The 22,872-nt window shown below is 40.0% G+C and overlaps 1 protein-coding gene across 1 annotated transcript in view; it reads left to right on the forward strand.

The window, feature by feature from the left end:
• LOC102461934 (potassium/sodium hyperpolarization-activated cyclic nucleotide-gated channel 1) overlaps nt 1-22,872 on the forward strand; it is a 163,562-nt gene that overhangs the window by 31,796 nt on the left and 108,894 nt on the right. Inside the window, exon 2 of the mRNA XM_089779398.1 lies at nt 12,460-12,621. Coding sequence (XP_089635524.1) covers nt 12,469-12,621 — 153 coding nt within the window. The 5' untranslated portion in view covers nt 12,460-12,468. The remainder of the gene's footprint in view (nt 1-12,459; nt 12,622-22,872) is intronic.

Genomic DNA, 22,872 nt, shown 5'->3' on the forward strand with positions numbered 1-22,872 from the left:
GGTTTAATGCAATATTGCCATTCTCATGCTCATGCTCTTGTGTTCTGTATCAAACTTGTATTCTTGGATTTCACTTTCATACCCAGCTTTGTTTGGATTTTAAAACAAAGCAAAATACCCAGCTTGTGTTTATATGGAACTAATAGGCACAGATTAGATGGTTTAAAAACCTGTATCACTGTCAATCTCATAATTCAGTTGTTAATGTAACCATATTGATTAGTGGTGCTATTTAAACTAGCCTACAACTAGTTCAACACTATTAAATATTTTCATCAACAAAATTGATGATGTAAAATTGGTACTGGAAAAAAATTGCAGATGATACAAAGATAGTTGGGGTAGTAAATAATGAGGAGGACAGGCTGTGGTTAGAGTGATTTGAATTGGTTAAATGCCCCAAATCCAACAAAATGTGTTTTAATGTAACCCCATGCACAGTTATACATCAGTGAGCCAAGAATACACGTTACATTTACAGGATAGGACTCTGTCTTAGAAAGCACTGACTCAGAGAAGAATTCAGCAGTCACTGAATTGAATTGCCTCAACACGAGCTCTCAGTGAAATGCTATGTCAAAGGGGGCAAATGGGATCCTTTGTTGAAAAAGGAGAATATTAAGCAGAGGAAGGGAAGAGATCAGTTCTCTATACACAGCATTAGTAAGACAACTACTAGATGACTGTGTCCCGTTCTGGTATCTACACTTAAAGAAGGATGTGGAAATACTGAAGAGAATTCAAAGGTGACACACAAGAAAGATCCTGCCAACTCTGAGCGAAGCTGAGATTTTTTTTTTCCATCTTGATGTAATCTCATTTTCTTAAACTATCCTATTAAAATCGCTAGGATTGCTTTCAGTAGTTGCCGGGAGAGGCATGCCAATTCTAGGAGACTGAGATTCCAGGGTCAATCCTCAAAGGTTGGCAACCGTTTCCAGAGGGGAGCAGGGTCCAAGTGGAAGCCTCTGCAACCAACATCAAGGCCGAGCATTCAGGAGCACCATGGGCCAAGAGGGGTCACTGCTTCTCCTCACACCTTCCCCCCCATCACAGCGCAGAAGTCTGTGACCACAAGAAAAGCGCCTGGTGGCTGCATGCAGCCATGGTGGTCACAAGTGAGAAATACTGATCTAGAGAGTGTTTCTGTTTTAGTGCTATGGGGTTGTTTGTGTTTGCTGGATGTAAAACAGTATTTCTTATATCAGTGGTTTCAAAATTGTTAGACTTTGTGGAAGAAGTTAGTTAATTCACACGGCATTGATTAATTTGCTGCATAAAATATATATGGCATTAAGCTTGCTTTCTGAGCTCTACTAGACCTTTCCAACACCTGCCCAATTCCTTTTCTAGAAAATTAGTTGTGTTCTATTTTGCATGTTTAATCAAGACTTAGAGCCTTTCCCGCATTTATATGTGGTGGTGTAGTTCCTTTTGCTACTCACAAATTGGCTTCCATTTCTGTATGCCTTGAAGTGGAATAAATGTGGCCTGTGTAATAAAATTGAATGTCAGAGTGACGAGATCTAGAAAAGGATTTTAAAAGGTTACTTAAAAGATGCTGCCCTCAACTCTTTTTTTTCAGACATGTTTGATTAAAAATAGTTTGTTCTGTTTGTTAAAACTCTGGTGCTTTCCCTCTAGGGTTAGCTAAAATGAATGCAGATTGTTGTACTTGTCAGCATTTCAAAATTATAACTATAACTAGATGAAATAGTGTTGTATACCTTTCCCCGCTATGTAATTATTAGCTATAAAATATGTATGATAAAATTAACTACATATATCAAGATGCAGTTGACTACACAAAGCTACCATTTAGGCGTATCCAAGCATCCCAATCAGTAGGTGTTTACAGGATACTTTTCGAAACATACTTTAAGTTTAGCATTTTGTAATGTTAGAAAATATATAGACCTCTCAGGCCAGATTTGTCTTCCACTGAGGTCAACTGAAAAGACTGTTGTGACAGTTGGTTCGGGATTATCGGTGTCTCACTGATCTTTACAGAGAATTCTCTTGGTCATCAGTATCTGTGGGTATGTCTACGCTACAAAGTTAGTTCGAACTAACGGACGTTAGTTCGAACTAACTTTAATAGGCGCTACACTAGCGCTCCGCTAGTTCGAATTTAAATTGAACTAGCAGAGTGCTTAGTTCTAACTAGGAAAACCTCATTTTACGAGGATTAAGCCTAGTTCGAACTAGCTAGTTCTTATTAAGGGGTGTGTAGCCCCTTAATTCGAACTAGTGGGAGGCTAGCCCTCTCCAGGTTTCCCTGGTGGCCACTCTGGCCAACACCAGGGAAACTCGTCTGCCCCCCTCCCGGCCCCGGACCCCTTAAAGGGGCACGGGCTGGCTACGATGCCCGTGCCAGGTGCAAGCCTGCCAGCACCCAGCCAGCAGACCCTGCACCTGGCACGGATCGAGCCACCCACCCGATGCCCCCCAGCCCTCCCCCTCTTCCTGGGACCAGGCTGGCGGCTCTCGGGAGCTTGCCCGGGACCGCAAGAGGCGGGCACCCGCCTGGGCTAGTGCGGACATCGTGGACCTCGTCCACGACCTCCGCACTAGGCACAGGAAAGTGGCCGTCTAGGGCAGGAGAGCTGCCAGCCTGGCCACCCAGGAGCAGGTGTGCATGAAAATCAAGGTGGTCCACTGAGACCCCCGACCCTGAGTCATGAGCTTACAATGGCCATCCTGGGTCAGACCAAAGGTCCATCTAGCCCAGTAGCCTGTCTGCCGACAGCGGCCAACCCTAGGGACCCTGGAGGGGATGGACCGAAGACAGTGACCAAGCCATTTGTCTCGTGCCATCCCTCTCCAGACTGCCACAAATCTTGGTCAGGGACACCACTCCTACCCCTGGCTAATAGCACTCCATGGACCCAACCTCCATCACTTGATCTCACTTCCCTTTAAACTCTGTTCTAGTTCTAGCCTTCACAGCCTCCTGCAGCAAGGAGTTCCATAGGTTGACTCTTTGCTTTGTGAAGAACAACTTTCTGTTACTAGTTTGAAGCCTGCTACCCATTCCTTTCCTTTGGTGTCCTCTAGTCCTTCTATTATGGGAACTAATGAAGAACTTTTCTGTTTGCACCCTCTCCACCCAACTCCTGCTTTTAGAGACCTCTATCCTGTCCCCCCCCCCCCCCGTCTCCTCTTTTCTAAGCTGAAAAGTCCCAGTCTCTTTAGCCTCTCTTCATATGGGACCTGTTCCCAACCCCTGATCATTTTAGTTGCCCTCCCCTCTCCCAGCCTCTCTCTTCCCCTCTCTCACCTCCTTTTCCCAGTCTCTCCCAGTTTTGTTCAATAAAGACAGAATCCATTTTTGAACACAATTGTCCTTTATTTTGTACATCAAGAAAAGGGGCTAGGGAAGGGTAAGTGGAAGGAGCTGAGGGAGGAATGGGGTACGCACCCCCGATGGGGAGGACTGAGCTGGCTCTGCAGGCTTCTGGGGGTGGAAGCTCTCCTGTAGTCCCCCAATTGCCCCCTCTCCCCAGATGGCAGCCTGCGGCAAGTGCAGCCGGTCTGATGGCCGAGTGCTGTGATGTGCCCAGTGTGGGTACTCCGGGCAATCCAAGCCAGGACTGCTTTGCAAGTGGGACACCCTGAGAACTGTCTGTCCGGGGTGGGGGTCGGGACCCTTTAAGCACAGCCCTCGGCTAGCCTGAGACAGCATCTCCACGCTCTAAGTCCTCCTCTGATGCCCTGCCGGCACTGCTTCCGGCCATCCTTAAGCCCTGTTCAGGGTCCACTTAATGTGGACATGCTAGTTCGAATTAGCAAAACACTAATTCGAACTAGTTTTTAGTTCTAGATGCGTTAGTTCGAATTAGCTTAGTTCGAATTAACTAATTCGAACTAAGTTAGTTCGAATTAGCGCTGTAGTGTAGACGTACCCTGAATTACATATTGTAGAGGGTATGAAATATCAATGTAGAGAATGCCAAAGAGCTCTCACTGATTTGAATGGACCCCTTCAAGCCTGTATAAAGGATGTCCAAAAATGGTTTCAATCTCTCTCCCTCTTTAAATTATTTTATTTCTTGTGGAGCTTTCCCACTGAATATCATCTTGCTGGAGACCAAATAAAAACTAAGCTCAGACAAGAGATCTGGGTGTTATAACTTTTAGTCTGTCACCATTTGCTGCTCTAAATGGTAAAACCAGTAATTTCAGGTGGATACAGAGAAGGAAGCAGAAAGACTGTAATTTTTATTACCAATATTCATTCCATGGAGTCTGTTTTCATGTTCTATTGTTGAACTTGCAATTTGATTTCAGAAAAATCTCAGGAATTACTGTCCACAAGCAATTTGTGGGAGAAGTCTAGGTTGAATATTAAGAAAAACTATTTTACTAAGAGGGTGATGAAGCACCGAAATGGGTTAGCTCCAGAAGCTGTGGATTTAGTTGGGGTTGGTCCTGCTTTGGGCATGACCTCTTGAGGTCTCTTCCAAATCTGTGATTCTATGACCTTTTCTGATGTGCCCATAGTAGCTATTTAATATTTCAGGCTCTGTGCATAGTTTCCTTTAGTTTAAGTGTCATGTCATATTTTGCCTGCAACTTGAGGGATAAATCTTGATCTGAGGATTAAAAGAAAGATATAGTTGCCAATTGTACCAGCCTTTCAATATTGAGCACCTTTGGTACCAAGGTAGTTTTATAGAGTGGTGGTGGAGAAAAGAGATCTCTGCAGTGGAGCAAGTAAACAAACATTCTTACTTGTATGAGAGGAGAGGCCATGTGACCTCCCCATATGACCCTCTATATGACACTGTCCTACCTCCAGCCCAGGTCGTCCCTTCCCCTAGCTATCCCATATTATCTGGGAGGGTTGGGGGTGATCTGGCAGCCAGAGGAACTACTGGCTGTTCTGCTTCTTTTCCACTGACCCTCCCGATGGGGAAAGGAGCAAAACTCCCAGCCCACAGAGCTGCCACACCTGTGTACAGTGCTGGTGGGGAAGTCTGGGAGTATTGCTCCTTTCCCCATTGGGAGGGGCAGTGGAGAAAGGAGTAAAACTGTCTGCCCTCCCCACCCAGACCTATACACAGACATGGCAGCTTTCTGTTATGGGGTATCAGACTGGAACCAGTCTCCTTGTGCCACTGAGTAGGTGAACAAATTTCATGCCATCACAGTGTGTAACACATTTTCCAGTCACTCCTTGGATTTTTGCCTTTCCCTGAGAGTTAATGGACATTTACCCTAAACAACCTAAAAATCAACGTAGAGTAGCAGGGATTAACTGACTGCATTCCTTGACATGGAGTTCAGTAGAGTTTATAGTCTTTTAGTGAGAATATATACACACTATTAACTTAATATGACAGCTCTTCAGTGTCATTAAGGAAGTGAGCTGGTAGTTAGGATTGCAAAAGTTCTTTGTCTTATCTCAAAAATCAGAGCTTGCAGAATTTCTGTACTTTGAAGTATGCACTGCATTGTAAATATGGGAAGGCAGGAGTCTGCTTTCTCCTTCGCATGTGGGAGTGAAAAGAGTCATTAATAAAGTGTGAGTGAAAGCTGAGATAATCATGAAAGCTCTTTGACTCTTAGAGCAAATTTCTATTCTTAACAAGCAGGTGTTGGTAAAACATTCATAGTTGAACTCACCCAAGGGTTACATTTCAGCCATGTTAAATTAAAGGGTCCTTGTCTGTGTAGGTTAGGAAGAAAACTTCAGGTTTAAATGTTGCGGAAAGAAATTATAAAATTAATATAAAATTATTAGTTTTTCCAAACCATAAATGTTAACATTGGTAATTCATAAAGGCCAGATAGCAAAATTGACAAATTCTAGGAAGAAGTAATATCTTCATCTAATCAAAGATAAATACAGATTGTAATAAAAATAAAAAAGGACAGAAAAACAGTGTAAAATACACTTGACTTAGATTTTATTTCTCCCTTGATTTAGTAATTTGTTAGTGTTAGTAAAAATCCCAAATAAAAGTGGTCTGATTTTCAAAGGTGTTGATACCTGCAGCTCTGAGCGACTTAAACAGGATTTGTAGGTGCAGTGCACTTATGAAAATGAGGCCACTTATATTTAGATGTCCAAGCATGGATTTAGTAACCTAACTTTAGGCACAAATGTTTGAAGGTTTTAGCTATTACTTATATCTTGACAGTGTCTCTTTTACCATTAAAGGATCTGGCTTAAACTCTTGGTCCCACAGAATAAGAGTCAGGTTTCCCGAGTCCTATTTCTGGCTCTCTTATGGCTGCTTTGCTGCTGTTTGGCCATGTAACTAATGGTTAAAATCAGGAGGACTGTAGATTTCTCTTATCCTTTCGGTGCCTCTGTTACTATGTAGGTACATTTTATTGTCCCATTATAAACGCCTTATAGAGGACAGTTTTGATGAGGCTTAATTCATTGATTGTTTGTAAAGTACTTTCTGATACCTTGTATGTATACTAGTGCCAGTACATCTTCTAGTAAGTATTGTTATGGCTTTTAATTTACTTCCATATATGACAATTGTTCTACTATGCAATTGGAAAATATTACCTGATGGAGAGAATTGGATTTCCACGTTAGATTGCCTACCCTGTAAATGAAAAATATATCAACAGGATATTTATTAATGCTGTGACTGAATGTAGTGGAGTTCAAGCCAGTCGACACATTGGAATCAAATGGGCTCAACACATACATACATTTTTTTAATTTCATTTGTATCTGTAGTTTGTTTACAAGTTCAAACCATGGTTCTGGTGATGTTCTATAAAATTCTAAGTAGTTTGGGATCCTGGTATTTTGAGAATTCACATCTCACTACCTGCTATACTTTGATACTTGATATGCTTTGGGTTGCACAGGGTTATAATGCCAATGTATAGATGAGAAGGGCTTGGTAGAAAGTTGTTTGTAGTGATGATGTACAAATGTGAATTTTAGTGTTAAGATATGTTGTGAAACTTGTCTATTTAATTGGATCTTTTCAGGAAGTTTAACTTCTTTCCGGAAATCAAAATATAATGTTGGGGAGGAAAGTTTTGAAAACTTTTCTATTTAAACTTTTTCTTTAAACTTTCTAGGAAACCAATGTATTTTTCAACAAAAGACTGAAAACCAGGTTTTTTTCCTTCCACCTGCTTTTTTACTGCTGTCACCACCCCCCTTTTTTTTAACCTGTTTCCATATTGCCACTTAGAAATGGAGGGAAAAAGGAAAAGTAGAGGAGGGTTAGCTAAATCTCAACATATCTTAATTGCCAGCTTCTGACAAAAACCAAAACACAGAAAACTTCAAAAGAAACAAACATTGTTTATGATTGATTTTTTTGTAAATTAAAATTATTTTCATTGAATATGTATTCAAATATGTGCACTGGTTTATCGGAGTATTTTTATTATTTTTGTGTTATTCTTTAGATAATTCTGTACACTACAAAGATATTGTAATTAGCAATATAGAACATTACAATATGTAAACACTAAATGTATCAATAAGAGTGATAAAAATAGGATGGATAAAGAGTATAGGTGAAATGCTGATTTTAATATACCACAGTAAGCTACCTACATAACATTCAGAACCCAAAAAGCCATCTGTAATACTGATCCTGAATGCTAAGAAGCACAGAAGTCATTCCTTGAGTGAAAATTTTCACAAAGAATGAAACATTGCAGTGACTTACACTGACTATTCATTCCTCTTACGGAGTGTGTAGTCACTTAACATTTTCAATGCATGTTATTGCTTTTATAAATGTATGATCATTGCTGTAAAGGCACACCACTGATGAAGGGACAGACTCACTTGTATGGTGCCAAAAGGACACAACTTTATTTAGTCTGGCCATTGTTACAGGATAGACATTGGGATAGTCCTTGCCAAATCCAGCCAATCTAATGGTTTCTCAGTTTGCACACACATCTCAAGACCCAGGCACTACGGCCCAAAGATTTGAACACAGTGCCCCAACTAATAGGCTTAAATTTTAGCTTGCCTCTGTGATAACAGGATTATACTAATCTTTGTGATTTATAGCAGCCACATTAGGCTAACAAGCAGTTTAACCGGGCAACCAGGGTTTGATGCAGCCTTATGCTTCTTTTGTTATTGCATGCAGGCGCCATGTAAGTATCCCATAGGAGGGTTCATATAAATTTCCCTGGTAGTGCCATCACTCATTGGCTTTGTTATGCATCCTTCTATGCATTTCCCACATCATCTCAATGAGTAATATCTAGTTCAAAGGATCTAAAATAAAAATGAACCAAGCCTACACAAATTAACTTCTCCAAATTCTGGGAAAGCAAAAAGCCAAGATATGAGCTTTGCTTGTCAGGCCTTTCCCTAGCCCACAACTATGCCAAAGGTGGAACCTACAAGTGGAATGACTCTAATCATTTTTATGCACTCATGTCAGTTGGGTATCTGCACAACTGTTTTGGTGGCCTCAAATAGTGCTTGCAATAGAGCCATGGGAGTTGGAAGATCTGTGTTCTTGTCCTTGCTTCATCAATGTAATGCTGTGTGAAGGCCAGAGCTCCAAATACTCAGCACCATCAATGAGAACAATATTTTCAGAAGAGCTGTTCTCCCATTTAGGCACCTAAGAAAGAGGAAGATTTTAACCTTAATAATCAACACTCCTAACATCATGCTTCTGACCAAATTTTCAGAAAATGTATCATCTAGTGTATTGAATTTTTTAAATGAAAATCTTGCCTCTGATTTGCTGTCTAAATGAAAGCCATGCTCCTTTTAAAAACGTGTCCAAATTGTGGAAGCTGACAGAGCTCTTCTAAATATCTAACCTTTAATCTTTTGCTTTTGTGTCTCCAGCTGTAAAACAGCGATGTTACTGTGTATTTTAGTACAATAATTTAAGAATCTGGGTTACAAAGTCTGTAGAAATCATGTATTAATAACTAAATTTTCCAATTTTGTTCATCACAGCTCAAACAGGCACTCTGACTGAAATCATGGCTCCACTGGCATTAGTGGCCATCCTCCTACTTCAATTAGGCTGGGATTTCACCTTCAAGCGTATTTGATTGCTGTAAAAGTATCTTGATATCAATTCAGACAGTTGCCAATTGCAGCTTGGGGCATTCTGCAACAGTACAGCATTATTTGCTGTCAACTATTTTAAGTAAAGTTATTTCCTGACTAATCTTGAGTTGCATTCCATGCAATAAAAAACCCACAACTTTTTAATCAAAGCACAAGAATTATGGCTCTATTTAAAATTCCTGAAGAGCAAAATCTAGCAGCACTATTCATTTCCATTTGCAGTAGTTTCTCGTGAACTCTCAGTACCAGTTTGAGTTTTGACAGGAATAAAATGGTATTGGGGTAACACATGACATTTTGAATAATATTATTAAGGATGTGTCACACATTTCAAATCAAAATTGGGACTTGGAACAAATATTTTAACAAATACCTGGCTTGGGGAAAAAGTCTTTATATATAGTTTTAGTATCTAGAGAAGCAATTGAGTGTCCCATTTAGGTAATTTTTAATTTCAGATTGAAGAATACACTATCTTTTTTCAGTTTTAAAGTGGAACACACTCTATCTAACAGAAAATATCAGCAGTGTTTTGGAAGATGCCTCTGAAGGTGTTTTGGAAAATTTCATTTTCACTCTTTTACACCTGCAAATAATATAAACTATTTATTCAGTTTAGATATTTAATGGTTTACCAACACAAATTTCCATTTCCACATGTAAAACATGTAAAACTGCATGTGCAAGTATGAAGGTAGTTTTTGAAATAATAGTCTTTTGTTTCTAAATTTAATTGATTCACAGATTTTAAGGCCAGAAGGGATCAAGGAACCATTATGATCATGTAGTCTGCCCAGTTTCTATGCCAAGTAGGAGGTTCTTATTGCATCATGACAAAGAAGCTTATATTTGGAAGGCTACAGGGTCTTCCCTCTTCCTGTTTCCTCTCCAAGTCTTGACAGCAATTCAATCCTGTGTCTTTTTACTTCTTTTCCTTTGCTACCCTCTATCTCCATCTGCAGGAAAGTTCATTCTGTGAGGATGTGGAAAACTGTTTCCCATTTTCAGCAGCAATGTTTCCTACCTCAGTTTGAGATGGGATATATATTCTATTTACAAGTCCCATCAAATTTTGGTAGGATAATGCATTCTTCACCTTCTTTCCTGAAATGTTAGGTGATGTTGATGTACACTGTTAAATAGTGGCACATTTTACCCTTGAGTGAGCTGCATTTCACAAGCAATTAAATTCAAATAAAAGATTAATTGTTTGGAAAATGTTTAAAGATAGTTTTTATTGTATGTTTCTTTCTAAATATAAGACCTAATTCTTACTTTGTATGTGGTCAACAAAGTGTCTGCTTCTGAACATGCTAATTATATCCAGCAAAATTGCCCTAAAAAAGTTATTGAATATATGTGGTGTGTCAGTAGCTGCACATTCTCGCTTGTGTGTGTGTGTGTGTGTGTGTGTGTGTGTGTGTGTGTGTGTGTGTGTGTAGATTTTCTTCATTGTATGGACATTGCAGATGTTCGTCCAATGAAGGCATTAACAGAACACACTAATTAACAGGGCTTGTCAAACCGCTGTTTCTACTCACCCGTAGCTAGTAGATTTCAGCCGGTCGCTCCGTGTGCCCCATTCACCAACACTGCGCGCATGCGCAGTGTCGGTCTAGCACATGCACGGTGTGGGGCTGGCGAGTAGCTCTCACCACAGTTTGTTGAACCCTGCTAATTAAAATGTGGTGGCCCAAGTGTTTTGGAAATTGCAATACATTAGGAAATTAATAGTGTTTAACAGTCATGGCCAAGTCTACACTAGGAAAGTCTTTCAAAATTATTAAATTCAGCTTAATAACTCCTGATGTAACACATTCGAACTAATGTGTGTACACCATGGAAAAGCCTCAAAATTAGTCCAAGGCAGTCTCTGTTAATGTGGACACACTACCTCAGACTTGGAGCCCCAGGAAGCACTGGGGAATAATTAGTCTGAATTACTCTGGGGAGTAATTATTTCAAAATAGTGGCACCAAAGTGTCCACGATGCCATTATTTTGAAATACCTATTTTGGAATTAGCATTATTCCTGATGAAAAGTAGGAGCACAGATTTTGCATTTCATGGTCTGTTATTTTGAAATAATGGGCTTGGTAGTATGGACACTCCACTTAAAAATTAGACTTTGGGGGGTTATTTTGAAATCCTAGTGTCATAAAATCTACACTTCCATCTGTATGATTGTGGTATGGTGGATCAGGTGTTTTGTGTACTGAATTGGTAAATAAACAATGATTATTGAGAATGTGACTGCAATATGATTAAAGGCTATTTCTTACTCTTCATTTTCTTCATTTTAATATTTAGCACATTTTGAGAAAGGACAGAACACACACATATATTAACATAAAGCAACAATGAAAACTGAGGGGAAAATGTGAAAATTTCTCATTTGAAGATTCTTAAATATTACAGTGAGAGGTACCTTAATACAGATTAAATAATATGTTAAATTAAATAGACATAACAAAGATATAAAGCTAGTTTTTTAGATCTAGTCATCTCCTTCACTGCATAATGTACCATATAGGTAGGTTAACATTTTGGGAATTATGCTGTTGTAGTAGTCTATTGTCAGAAAAGAATAACAGAGCAGAACAGTGTCGTTGCTCATTTAGCATTTTGGGTGCCTTTGTCTGTCTATCTATAAGATGGAAATAGCAATTAACTACTTTCACTGGTAAGGAATAATTAATATTTGTTAAGCAATTTAAGATCTGCAGGTAAAGTCTTTAAATCATGATTTGAGGATTTCAGTAACTCAGCCAGAGGTTATGTGTTTGTTACAGGAATGTGCAGGAGATCAGAATAGATGATCATGATGGAACCTTCTGGTGCTAAAGTCTTTGAGTCTGTGAAAGGCACAAAATAATGACTTTGGGTGTGTCTAGACTACTGAGTTTTGTCGACAAAAGTGGACTTTTGTCGACAAAACTATACCAGCGTCTACACTACTGCTGAGTTCTGTCGACATAACGTCGACAGAACTCAGCAGTTTTGTCGACGCTGGTATACCTCATTTTACGAGGCATAACACCTTCTGTCGACAGAGTTCTGTCGACAGAAGGTGTTATTGCCTGTAGGGTTGCGTCTAGACTACAGGGTTCTGTCGACAAAGCAGCTTGCTTTGTCGACAGAACTCAATGTGTCTGGATGCTCTTTGTCGACAGAAGTTTTGTCGACAGATACTGTCGACAAAACTTCTGTCGACAAAACACGGTAGTCTAGACGTACCCATAGTGTCAAACATTGACGCTATATGGGAAATAGTGTTGTGGTTTTATATGATGAATTAAATCCAAGAAAATCTCAGTGTTGCTTGCTTCTCTTTAGTTTGCTTGGATGAAAGAAATCTCATGTTGTATTACCTGAATTTAATCACCCAAATAATCTGTCATTTTTATCTCCAGATTTTCCACATGACATATGATCTGGCCAGTGCTGTGGTGAGAATCTTTAATCTAATTGGAATGATGCTACTGCTTTGCCACTGGGATGGTTGTCTTCAGTTCTTAGTACCTTTACTTCAGGATTTCCCACCAGATTGCTGGGTGTCCCTAAATGGTATGGTTGTAAGTATTGTTCATTTTTCATTGTGTTTTTCAAACATTCTTTCTAAGTTATCTGTGAACTGCTAGTTTAAATTTGTAATGAAAAAGTATATAGTAATTACATTGCACTACAAGTTAACATGTAACCTTGCCTCTTTCTTTTTTTGGTTGACTAACTACATACTTCCTTGTAACCCGAGCTACCTAATCACAGCTAAAACTAGTTGTTTTCCATGACTGACCTAAATCATATGATACTTTGGTTTTAAGATAATTTTCAATCAATCACCTCTTTCTCAAGAAACAACCTAGAATAATATAGGATAAGATTTATTATTAACTTTAAAAAAGGATAATAGATAGGGCTGGCCAGAAAACTTTTCCAAATTTCACAAACATGAAAATTTGGTTTTGTTCCCATGCGACAAAAGAGAAGGTTAGAAACAGCATGTCTAATTCTGAGATAAGACTTGATTCTGGGTTTTCTATAGGGATGTGAAATATTAACTGGTTAACTGGTAACCCTTAATGGTGATCACCTTTCCTTCTCCCCTGAATCAATTAATTAGTTTAACATTATGTTTTACCAGTTAACCAATTAAGTGGGATTTTACATCCCTAGTGTTCTACTGACCTTAGATGTGGGAGACTCAAGCTCAGATTTCTGCTTGAATTAAGCATAGCAGGCATAGGATCTCTGACATCCCATCTAAGTGTCCAACCAACCAGATGTTCTAGGCTCTTCCATTCTATTTTTCACTGACCAGAAATGGCAACTTTGGCCTGAGAAATCTTAACTATCAACATTTTGTCAAAAAAGAATACATTTTTCAACAGGAAAAAGTTTTGGATTTGTTTCCACCAGGTTGATTCAAAAGGCATTTTATCTATGTGTTATTAGTCCAATTTTGCCTTCAGTTACATGATTGCAACATCCTGTGAGCCAAATCCTGAAGTTGTTGCCCAGCTTCTTCCAAACATTTACTCAGGCCAAATGTCCATGGGAATTTTTCCAAACAATGAGGTAAAATTTAGGGGGGGAGGAGGAGGGGGGAGGGAGAGAGAGAGGGAGAGAGACTCACACACACACTAGTTCAAGAGCAGAATTTGGCTGCATTTGTATAACTTCTCATCTGTTGTGAGAAAAATGGAACCACCGAGCTTTGGCAACTATCTTGAAGGCTGGCAGCTTCAAAGAGCAAGGTGGTATTGTATTGAAGACTTCAGATGATGAAGAATAGTTGATACACTAGGGAATTTGTTAAAAAGATAGTAAAATGAAATATTTCCACCGTGTACTATATTCCACCATTAGGCCGCCTTATTATATGGGATAACATAATACTGTGTATATGGAAGAAAATGTGATGAAGAAAAAAATAAAAGGAAAAATTAACCCCCTCCCCATTTAGAAACAGATAAGCCAAACATCACAGAAACTAGGGACATTATCAAGTGACTAAAAGAACAATTTTTGGCAATATCTGTATCAGGTTGTTATGGTACAGGCAACAGCAAGGAAGTTTTAAGCAAGGAATCTCTGTTAGGATTTAAACCAAGGAGCCTCTGATCTACTTAATGCAAAAAAAAAAACCCCACCTTTTGTTGTCAGCAGTGGCAGCACTTATATCATGTTTCATACTTTTTGTTAAAATACATCATTACAGGCAATCACAATAACAGTGAGTAATACTTGGCCTTATTTTCAACTAACAAAAGCCATGCACATTTGAAATGGGGCTGTTCTGAGACTGTTTTCAAGCTCATCTGTTCCTTGAGTTAAACATTATATGCATTTAAACGGCTTTCGTGAATCACCCCGTGTACTGAGCACTTTCTTCTATAAAAGGCAGAGAAAGACAGAACAGACAGGTAAACAATTGTGTAGGCATGAATATTTGTCTCATTCAGCAGCAGAAGTTGGTCCAATAAAAGATAGTATCTCACCTAATTTGTTGGACGCTACATGGGATCATCATGTCTACAACAACAACCTGTCCTATCAAAAGAAACCCTGTCATTTCTAGAATTTAAGAGCTACAGGAGACATTCTTAATCAAAGAAAAATATTTCATACAGGTATATTTGTGTTTGTATGAAGTATCCAAAGGGCCAAATCATCATTTTTCAAATCAGATAAATAATTTTTGACAGTCTTTTACTTAATGGTAAGTACAATTTTGGACCGCAAAAATAAATTGCAGTAATAAAGGGTGGAAATAATTTTGCTGAATAAAAGAATGGCAACAAAATATTTACAAAATTCCTGTAAGAAGTAGAGAGGTTAAAATGTGTTTAATCAGGTAAACATGTAACTACTGAGAATTTCAGTGGTTACATGGTTACTATACAAAAGGCTGGGGGACAAATGGCTCCCTAGGAGCCCATTGTGTGAAGGGAGCTGGCTTTTAAAGGAACAGGACTGCTCAAATCAAAATTGCAGTGTCATAATGACTTGTCATGAACTGGAAAAAAAATCCAAGAATAACACAACTACTATTGTCAGAAAGGGAATGCATTAAATAACCATTTCTGTTTTGCCAATATCAGGTCCCGGTTCTTCAAACTTGACTCATGTTAAGCCAGATCTAACACATATTGGAATCAATAGATCGATTCCCATCTTCATCAAAGGGCATGGGATCAGGTCAATTATGTGAATAATATGTATGTGCTTCACAATGTCCTAAAATTACATTTACTCGAAAGATTCTTTATTACCACTCAGTCCTTAAAGATGGCTTGAATTATGTGTATGCCCATTTTAAGAGTAGCAGTGTGTTGCAAAGAGTCCTTACTGTCAATGAGAATCAGATCCAGTATGACTGGGACCAAAGGATGGGAAATGCTGAGCTATTGGGTGTTTCAAAATTTAGGTGAAGCATTTTTTTGATCACACACTTTTGTTCATAGTTGGGAGATAGGAGATGAAGTCAGTGATAATGAAAGAATGAATAATAACACATTTGCAGGTTAATAGGCACGAAGAGTCCTGTAGCATGGCTGCTGGCTACGTGCAATGTTTGATGAACTCCCATTTTTAGCATGGACTAGTCTCTCTTAAGTCAGATTTGGATATAGGTGATATTTTTAGATGCGAAGCAATCCAGAATTGTTGGCTTCCCAGCTTTTTGGAACAGAGCAATTGCCATTTTGAACTCAGTCCTGGGCTTAAGCCAATTTTTAAGGACAAGCACAGATATTACTCCACCTCTCCCTTTTATGGGGTTTCTTGCACCTCCATCTGAATTATCTGGCCACTATCAAATGCAGAACCCTGGACTAGATGTACCAAAGGTATAATTTGGTATGTCAGTTTGTTTGTTCTTATCTTTGTTTATGACGAAGGTGTTATTCTTACTCAAACAAATATTTCCACATTTAATTTTAGCTATTTGTCTCAAAAATATTTCCTTAACCTCCTTGATAGCACTTGGAGAATGGTCACAGTTGTCTGGGAGAGAGACCACATCACTTCACTACAAGACCTTTGGAAGAGCACAGTTCTGGAGAGAATTAACACTGGGGCTTCCACTACTTAGCAAAGTAGAGTAGTCAAAAACCTCAGAGCCTAGGCCCTCAGGCAGAGCAGAGCACTAAACAGAGAATTCTGGACTGCAGTCATGGTAGAGCAGTAATGAGACTAGGCACCCAGGCTCTCTGACAGGATCAGAGAGAATCCATTCACCAAGTGCATGCCACTTCCCTTGCAGCTCCTGCCACCACAGGGAGTTTGGGGTAGGGGAGTGAAGGGGAAGAGAGGGCGCCGCTGCTGTTGTGCTGTACCAAGCCCCCCAGGAATCCCAGAAGCCATGTCCTCTGGGATGGGGTGCCATGGCGCAGGAGAGTGAAGCGATGGTGGGAAGGGGTGGGACTTGGGGACTAGTAATGTGCTTAAAGTAACCACCACCCCAGCCTGCCAGGAGTCCTGGGACAAATTGCACAATCACTCCGGATGGAGATGACCTGTGGGCCAGAAGTTTGAGACCCCTTCACTAGACATTTTGTCATACAATTAGTATTACACTGAAACCAAAGCAGCAATAAAATAACTGTTCAAAAGAAATCTGCCAGCCTTCCACCTGCGAAAAAGCATTCGTTCTACCCTTCCTCCTTCCGGAGAATATACCATATCAAACAAAGGGTTTTGTAGCCTGCTTAGTCCCAAATCAGTTTGATCAAATATATATTATTGCAGAAGTACAATATTTGTTGTTTTTGTGATAGGAATATTATACAGATTATTATTGTAAGAGTCTTTCACCTTAAGACAAATGTTTGCAGCTATCAAGTAATATCTTTAATGATAATCCGCACATTTGCTGACATTGCCTTTAGCAGCTTTCCTGACAAAATAGTGACATATCTTCAAATATGTAATTACTATAGTAAAAATAGGTCATCAGGATGCTGACGTGCATGTCTTTGCATTCTATATTCTGCTTGGTAACATCTTTTCCACATTTTCTACTTGTCTGCCAAAAAGGTAGCAGAGTGTATAGTGCGTGGGGGGAGGGGGAGGGGAGGGAAGGGGTGTTGTTTTAATGCTCACTTTTTTAACAATCAGCTAGCGAGAGGAAAAGAAAATATACCTCGTGCCATTCTTGCTTAAAGTGGGATGGGGTAACATATAATAACTAAGGCTTTTGACTTGAATCCATCCCTATTTCTTAGTTTGTAAAACAGAAAAGAGATTCCCCGTAGCCACACTTTTCTCAGAGGGCCATACACTCCCACTGGTATACACTCAACTCTGTAGTAAGCCAGTATTCCATCTGGTTGAAGAGAAACAGACACAACAAACTTGCTATGTATTGCTATGTAGTCAGCTGGTGTTATCGCTTCTGAAGGAAACATTTGGACAGGCTGAAGAATATTGTCTTTCTTCAAAAAATTCTCTACCCTAATACTATATAGCTTCCTATACCATGCTCATCCCTGTAGTATCTGCATGCCTTCCAATAGTGGCTAATGTCAGTCATGTGATTTTTGTTCACTTGTGATATCCCCAGAGGGAGAAGCATGTTCAATGTGTCTTGTTCTAATAACATTTTAAGGGGAAGTTATTTCATTTTTGTTTAAATGTTCTAGTCTTGGTCCTCCAGTATTTTAGTTTTACTATCTTAGAGCAGCTGGCATCTTTCCACATATGGTATGTAAATTTGTGTAATCTACAAGGATTCACGCCTATATATTCTGTTTCAGGGAAGTCAAATACTGTTCATATGCGCCATCTAAAGTCAATTTTTGAGAGACCTAAAAACAAAGGTCTTGTGCCCATCAAATAATCCCTGTTCTGACATGACAAAAGAAGTCATGTGAATTAAGCAATTTTCTCCTTGCATTCATATATTATAATGGGGCAGTAGCACCAGAGTTATGATGAAGACTAGCTTACTATTTAATAGCTAGTTTTTCCAAGCGTTCTAAAATCCACATGCTTACTTTCATTGTCTTGAAAAGTGCTGTGTCTCATGGAGGTTTGAGGTAGGATTAATAGTTCAAGTTTGTCATTATTTGAGAAATGGATTCCTAAGACAACCCCATTACAATAATGTGATATCAGCATTTCATTGCCAAGGGAAATAACATTAATTAAATAGCGGGAAAATGAAAAACTGTCACAAACATCAGCATTAGGGTAATGAAATCATTCTTTTCCTGAGCAATGGGATTTAGAGTGAACAAAGAAAAGCAAATAGTTGTGACTTTCATCAGTATTGCCAAGATCAGAGGGATTGCTGAGCACCAGGAAACACCGATATAGACATCCCCATTGTGAGGGCTGGTGTAAGTTCAGCATTGGTAAGGCAGTGCCTGAATACTATCATAAATGAGAATCATTTGTTTATTATGAAAAACAATTATAAATTTAATACAATAATGTATCCAATCCAGCTGAATGCAGGGTTAACACTTTTTGGTTTCACTCCTCAAAGTGCTGTAGTTTCTTTGAGAAAAGAGATCTGATGTGTAAATGTCAGACACTAGAAAAGGTATTTGGCCCTTTTTTAGAACAGTTATATCGAACCTCAAATTATATTTCCCTCCACAAATTGTTCAAGAAAAATCAAAGTGCCCAAGCTACAGTAAATATTTTTTTTTAAAAAATGAGTAGTCCTATGGCCCCTTAAAGACTACGAGATTTATTTGTGCATAAACTTTTGTGGGTAAAACCCATTTTATCAGCTGAATTGTGTTTTACTCATGAAAACTTGTGCCCAAATAAATCTGTTTTTAAGGTGCCACAGAACTTCTTGTTGTTTTTGCAGATACAAACTAACATGGCTACTCCTCTGTGACTAAACATTTAAAGAGATGCTCTTATAACAACAAATCACCTGTTAAAATGGTGCCCCTAATTTGCCCCACTAATTCTTCCATTCCTCTAATTTAACACAACATGCTTGTACAAATTAGACCAACTTGACTAAGGTGTTTCTCAGATACAGTCCTCATCCCTCTCAATAAAGATTTGATTGAAATAATTAAAGTGCTGTAACAATCATATTCATAGGGAAACTCTTCTGAAAGTTGGTATGCTCACACAGCTTCCCAGGGTGCAAATCTGAGGTCTTTTGTGTTACCAGATTTGCCCAATACTCTGGAGTATGCTCATTTATTAGGGTTACTCTTATGGGACTGGGGGAAGGTTAACAATTCTAACAGTGTGCTGCTTGTGCTTACTTGTGCTCTCATATGGAGCTGAATTATCCCTGCTGCCAATTCCCCCTCCCACTGGAGCTCTCCTGCAGGAACTAGGTTGCTCAGGATGGGGTCCTTACCACCTTAGCAACACACACAGACACACCCACTAACAGAGGACGTCTGAGTGGACTGGGTAATCAGCACTCACAAGCTGACCCCCTCATATGTCCCTGGACTCAGCTGGCTGGGTTTAACAGCAATGCCACACTGTACCCTTTGGACTCAATAGGCTGAATGAAACAGCACTTTAAGCTGCCATCATATGCCCCCAGGTTCAACACTTCCCTATCCCCACTTTCACAGCAGAATCATTTACTAGTAAACCACATGATGAGCAAACCCCACAGGGCACTACAGGGCTCTTTAGCTTGAGTACAAGAAGCATTGTTGCAGAGCGAATGGGGAAGCCAAAACAACACGCCTTGAGGAAGAGTGAGCAAAAGAGAAAGAAAGAGAGAGAGAAGCTACCAGCTTAATAATGAAAGTTATTTATTTCTGAGTAGTGAATAGATATCAAACAGTTACAATATTAAATCTAAATTGAAACTGATTACAAATGTTAGGTAACCATATAACAGTTTACATAGGGCAGGGTCAGGAGGCTATGCTTAGAGAGGTAGTTGATGGGGGGAGAGGAGGAAGAGAGAGAGAGAGAAAGACCGAAACCTCACCACTCCATGGAGCTTGAACTGATTGGGGTTCCCAGATGATGATGGTAGCCGGGGGTCCAGAGGGCAGGAGACAAGCAGAGCAGAGCCCCCAGCACAATCAGACAGGAGATGAAGAAGTCTCAGTGGAACAGGTGCAGTTTAAATCCAGGTATCAGAACAGTTTTTCTTGGGGCAAGGATAGGAGTTTTTATAGGGATAGGACAATAGTTCAAAGAGAAAGAGGTGAGACAATAGAGACTGATCACCCCTGGTTATGGGTGATGTTCCTTGAACGAGCTCACAATGCAACTAGGCAGTTTCAGTGTTTTAGATGTCAATAGGATTGTTACTAGAATTGGTCTGATAATGACTAATTTGGGTGTGAGCAGGCCTGGGTTCATTAGCATCTGGAGTAGAGATTTCCCATCAGGCAGTGCTTCTCTGCTTTCGGTATCCTATAGTTCACTGCCGTTCCTGCCTTGGAAGAGCTGGTCATTCTGTATGTTAATTAGTTCTAGCTTCAATGCAGGTGAGGCTGGGGTGTTTCCTTAATTAGTTTAGGTGTGCCTTCCCTGGCCTTTTCATTGCTTTTTGTCTGATTCTAGCAAAGGTTTAGGAGAAGGGCAGGAGGATGGTTTTCCATGAATGTCACTCCTTGGCTCCCAAGAGCACAGGGTTGGTAGAAGCGACGAAGAGTCCTGTGGCACCTTATAGACTAACTGAAGTGTGGAGCATAAGCTTTCGTGGGCAAGACCCACTTCGTCAGATGCATGTGACGGTAGGGTTGGTAGGTAACATTTGATCAAGAGAACCCAAATATTCAGTCTCCCACATTACAATGTTCCATATCTGGTATGCCGTGATAAGGTAGTGTCACATATTTTGGTGTGAAGTTGAAGCAATTTGGATAGCGGGTTCCTTGGACACAGCTCCAGCCAATAAGGAGTGATTTTTGTATTCCAACTAAAAATATAGCAAAATGGTTGCCTAGTACTGGTTTTGAAGATTGGGCTAGAGTAGACTTGGGAGACTTATGAGAGTGAGTCAACTGACACCTCGCAGAACTATTGTTATATTAGACTGTACTCATTTCTGGGCATGTTCTGTTTCATCTGAGAATATACCATTAAGATCAGAAGGCCAATTCATGATCCTCCTGCACTGCAGATGGTTGTTCAGTCACCTACATAGACTGGGATGCTTATCAAGTCTCACGTCTGATGTACTCACAACCTACCAGTTCCTTCCTCCCTACAGGCCTTCCATATTCCTGTTAAGTCTGAAAGGACTGGGGAGGGCCAGGAGAACTGGTGGCTGAGTGGGTGAGGTGTTCCATGAGAGCCTCCAATTGTGTTCTTTTCCTACCACTATTTCTCCCCAAAGAAGGGAAATTCACCACTCCAAATTGTCATTAATACAGAGTTATGGCTGACCAGAACCTCATACCTTCCAAAGTCCACCAATACCTAACTTCGAGTGCACTTGTACTTAAACCTCAGAAAACTAGGAAGTGCAAATTTAAGACACTCAAGTTCTGCCCCAGTTGGCAGATATCAGAGCCCTATATCTTTCCAGGTGACACGCAGTACTGATTCTATTAATTTTCTCTTTGATTGTTGGTTGGTAGCAGGTTACAGGGTAAAAGTAAAGGTCAAGTTTGTCAATGATATCTCAGGTTTTTTCCAAGGAGGTAGGTATTACATCACTCCCTAAAAATAGTAAGACTCTCGATTTGCCTGATCTCCCTTGAAATGTGTTCTATAATTGCATGCCCTCAGTTTGAGAGTGCTTTTTCTACAACGTCTCATGCACTTCATCCTGGCCTTATGTTTTGCATTGTCTGTGAGGAGCACAGATACACTGTGGTTCACAGGTCAAAATTTTGTCTTTAATATATCTTGGAATTTGATCCATACATTGCTTTGAAAATTAGAGTCAAAACTCTCAGCTGTCATTGGGAGCTGACTGGGAGCCAGTGGGGAAGGATTTCAACATAGACTTAATGAGTTTATAGCAGCCACATTCTGTCCCAGCTGGACCATGTGCACTTGCCTTCGCCTTCAGCTTCAGATACAGTGAATTACATTAATCCATAAGTTACTGTGGCCATCTCCCTGTCTGGGCTGCGTCTACACTACAGAGGTGTGGTGTGTACGAGATATTATACACTGCAGTGAAAAGCAGTGTGTGTTCACAATGCAGGGTGTGGTTACACAACAGTGAAAGGCTCTGGCAGAGGGGAAACAGCAGGGAAAGGATTTCGGCAATGACCTGCTGCCAGTCTTCTGTTGCAGGGGAGGGCTCCAACAGCAGGAAGCTGGCAAAGCCTTTCTCGGCTGCCTCCTCCTTGCCAGAGCCTTCCTCTCTAGGACGGGTTCCCAACCTCCTACGTACCCCAGGTTGGGAACCCCTGCTCTAGGAGGAGTCTTTACCTGTGTGGAGGAAAGGCTCCATCATCCAGGAGGCAGCAGGTTGCTACACTGCTACAAGCAACAGTGTTGATGGGGAGACATGGACTTGGGGGAGAAGAGAAAGTACTTGTATACATATTTGCACCTATCACTTGCTGTCTCACTATCTACGCTGTTTTATATACCATGCTCATGTGGCTATTGAGTATGTGCTCTAGGCACCACACACAAAAAAAAAAGCTTGCAGTGTCACTGTAGCCTGAGAGGAAAGAACAGCTTCCTAGCAAACTTGAGATGATCACTTGATGATCATCTGTTCTTTGCATTCCATCTGAAGAACCTGGCATTGACCACTGCTGGATGACAGGGTACTGGGATAGATGGCCAGATTCTGTATGGCAATTCCTATGTACCTATATTTTTAAGAAAACATTTTCAGACACTGTTGCTATCTGGTGATCCAAGCATTTGTGCTTCGAATATGCAGAAAGCATTTCCCCTTA

Source organism: Pelodiscus sinensis, chromosome 6 (assembly GCF_052426305.1).
Source record: "Pelodiscus sinensis isolate ZL-2025 chromosome 6, ASM5242630v1, whole genome shotgun sequence".
NCBI classification, from domain to species: domain Eukaryota; kingdom Metazoa; phylum Chordata; order Testudines; family Trionychidae; genus Pelodiscus; species Pelodiscus sinensis.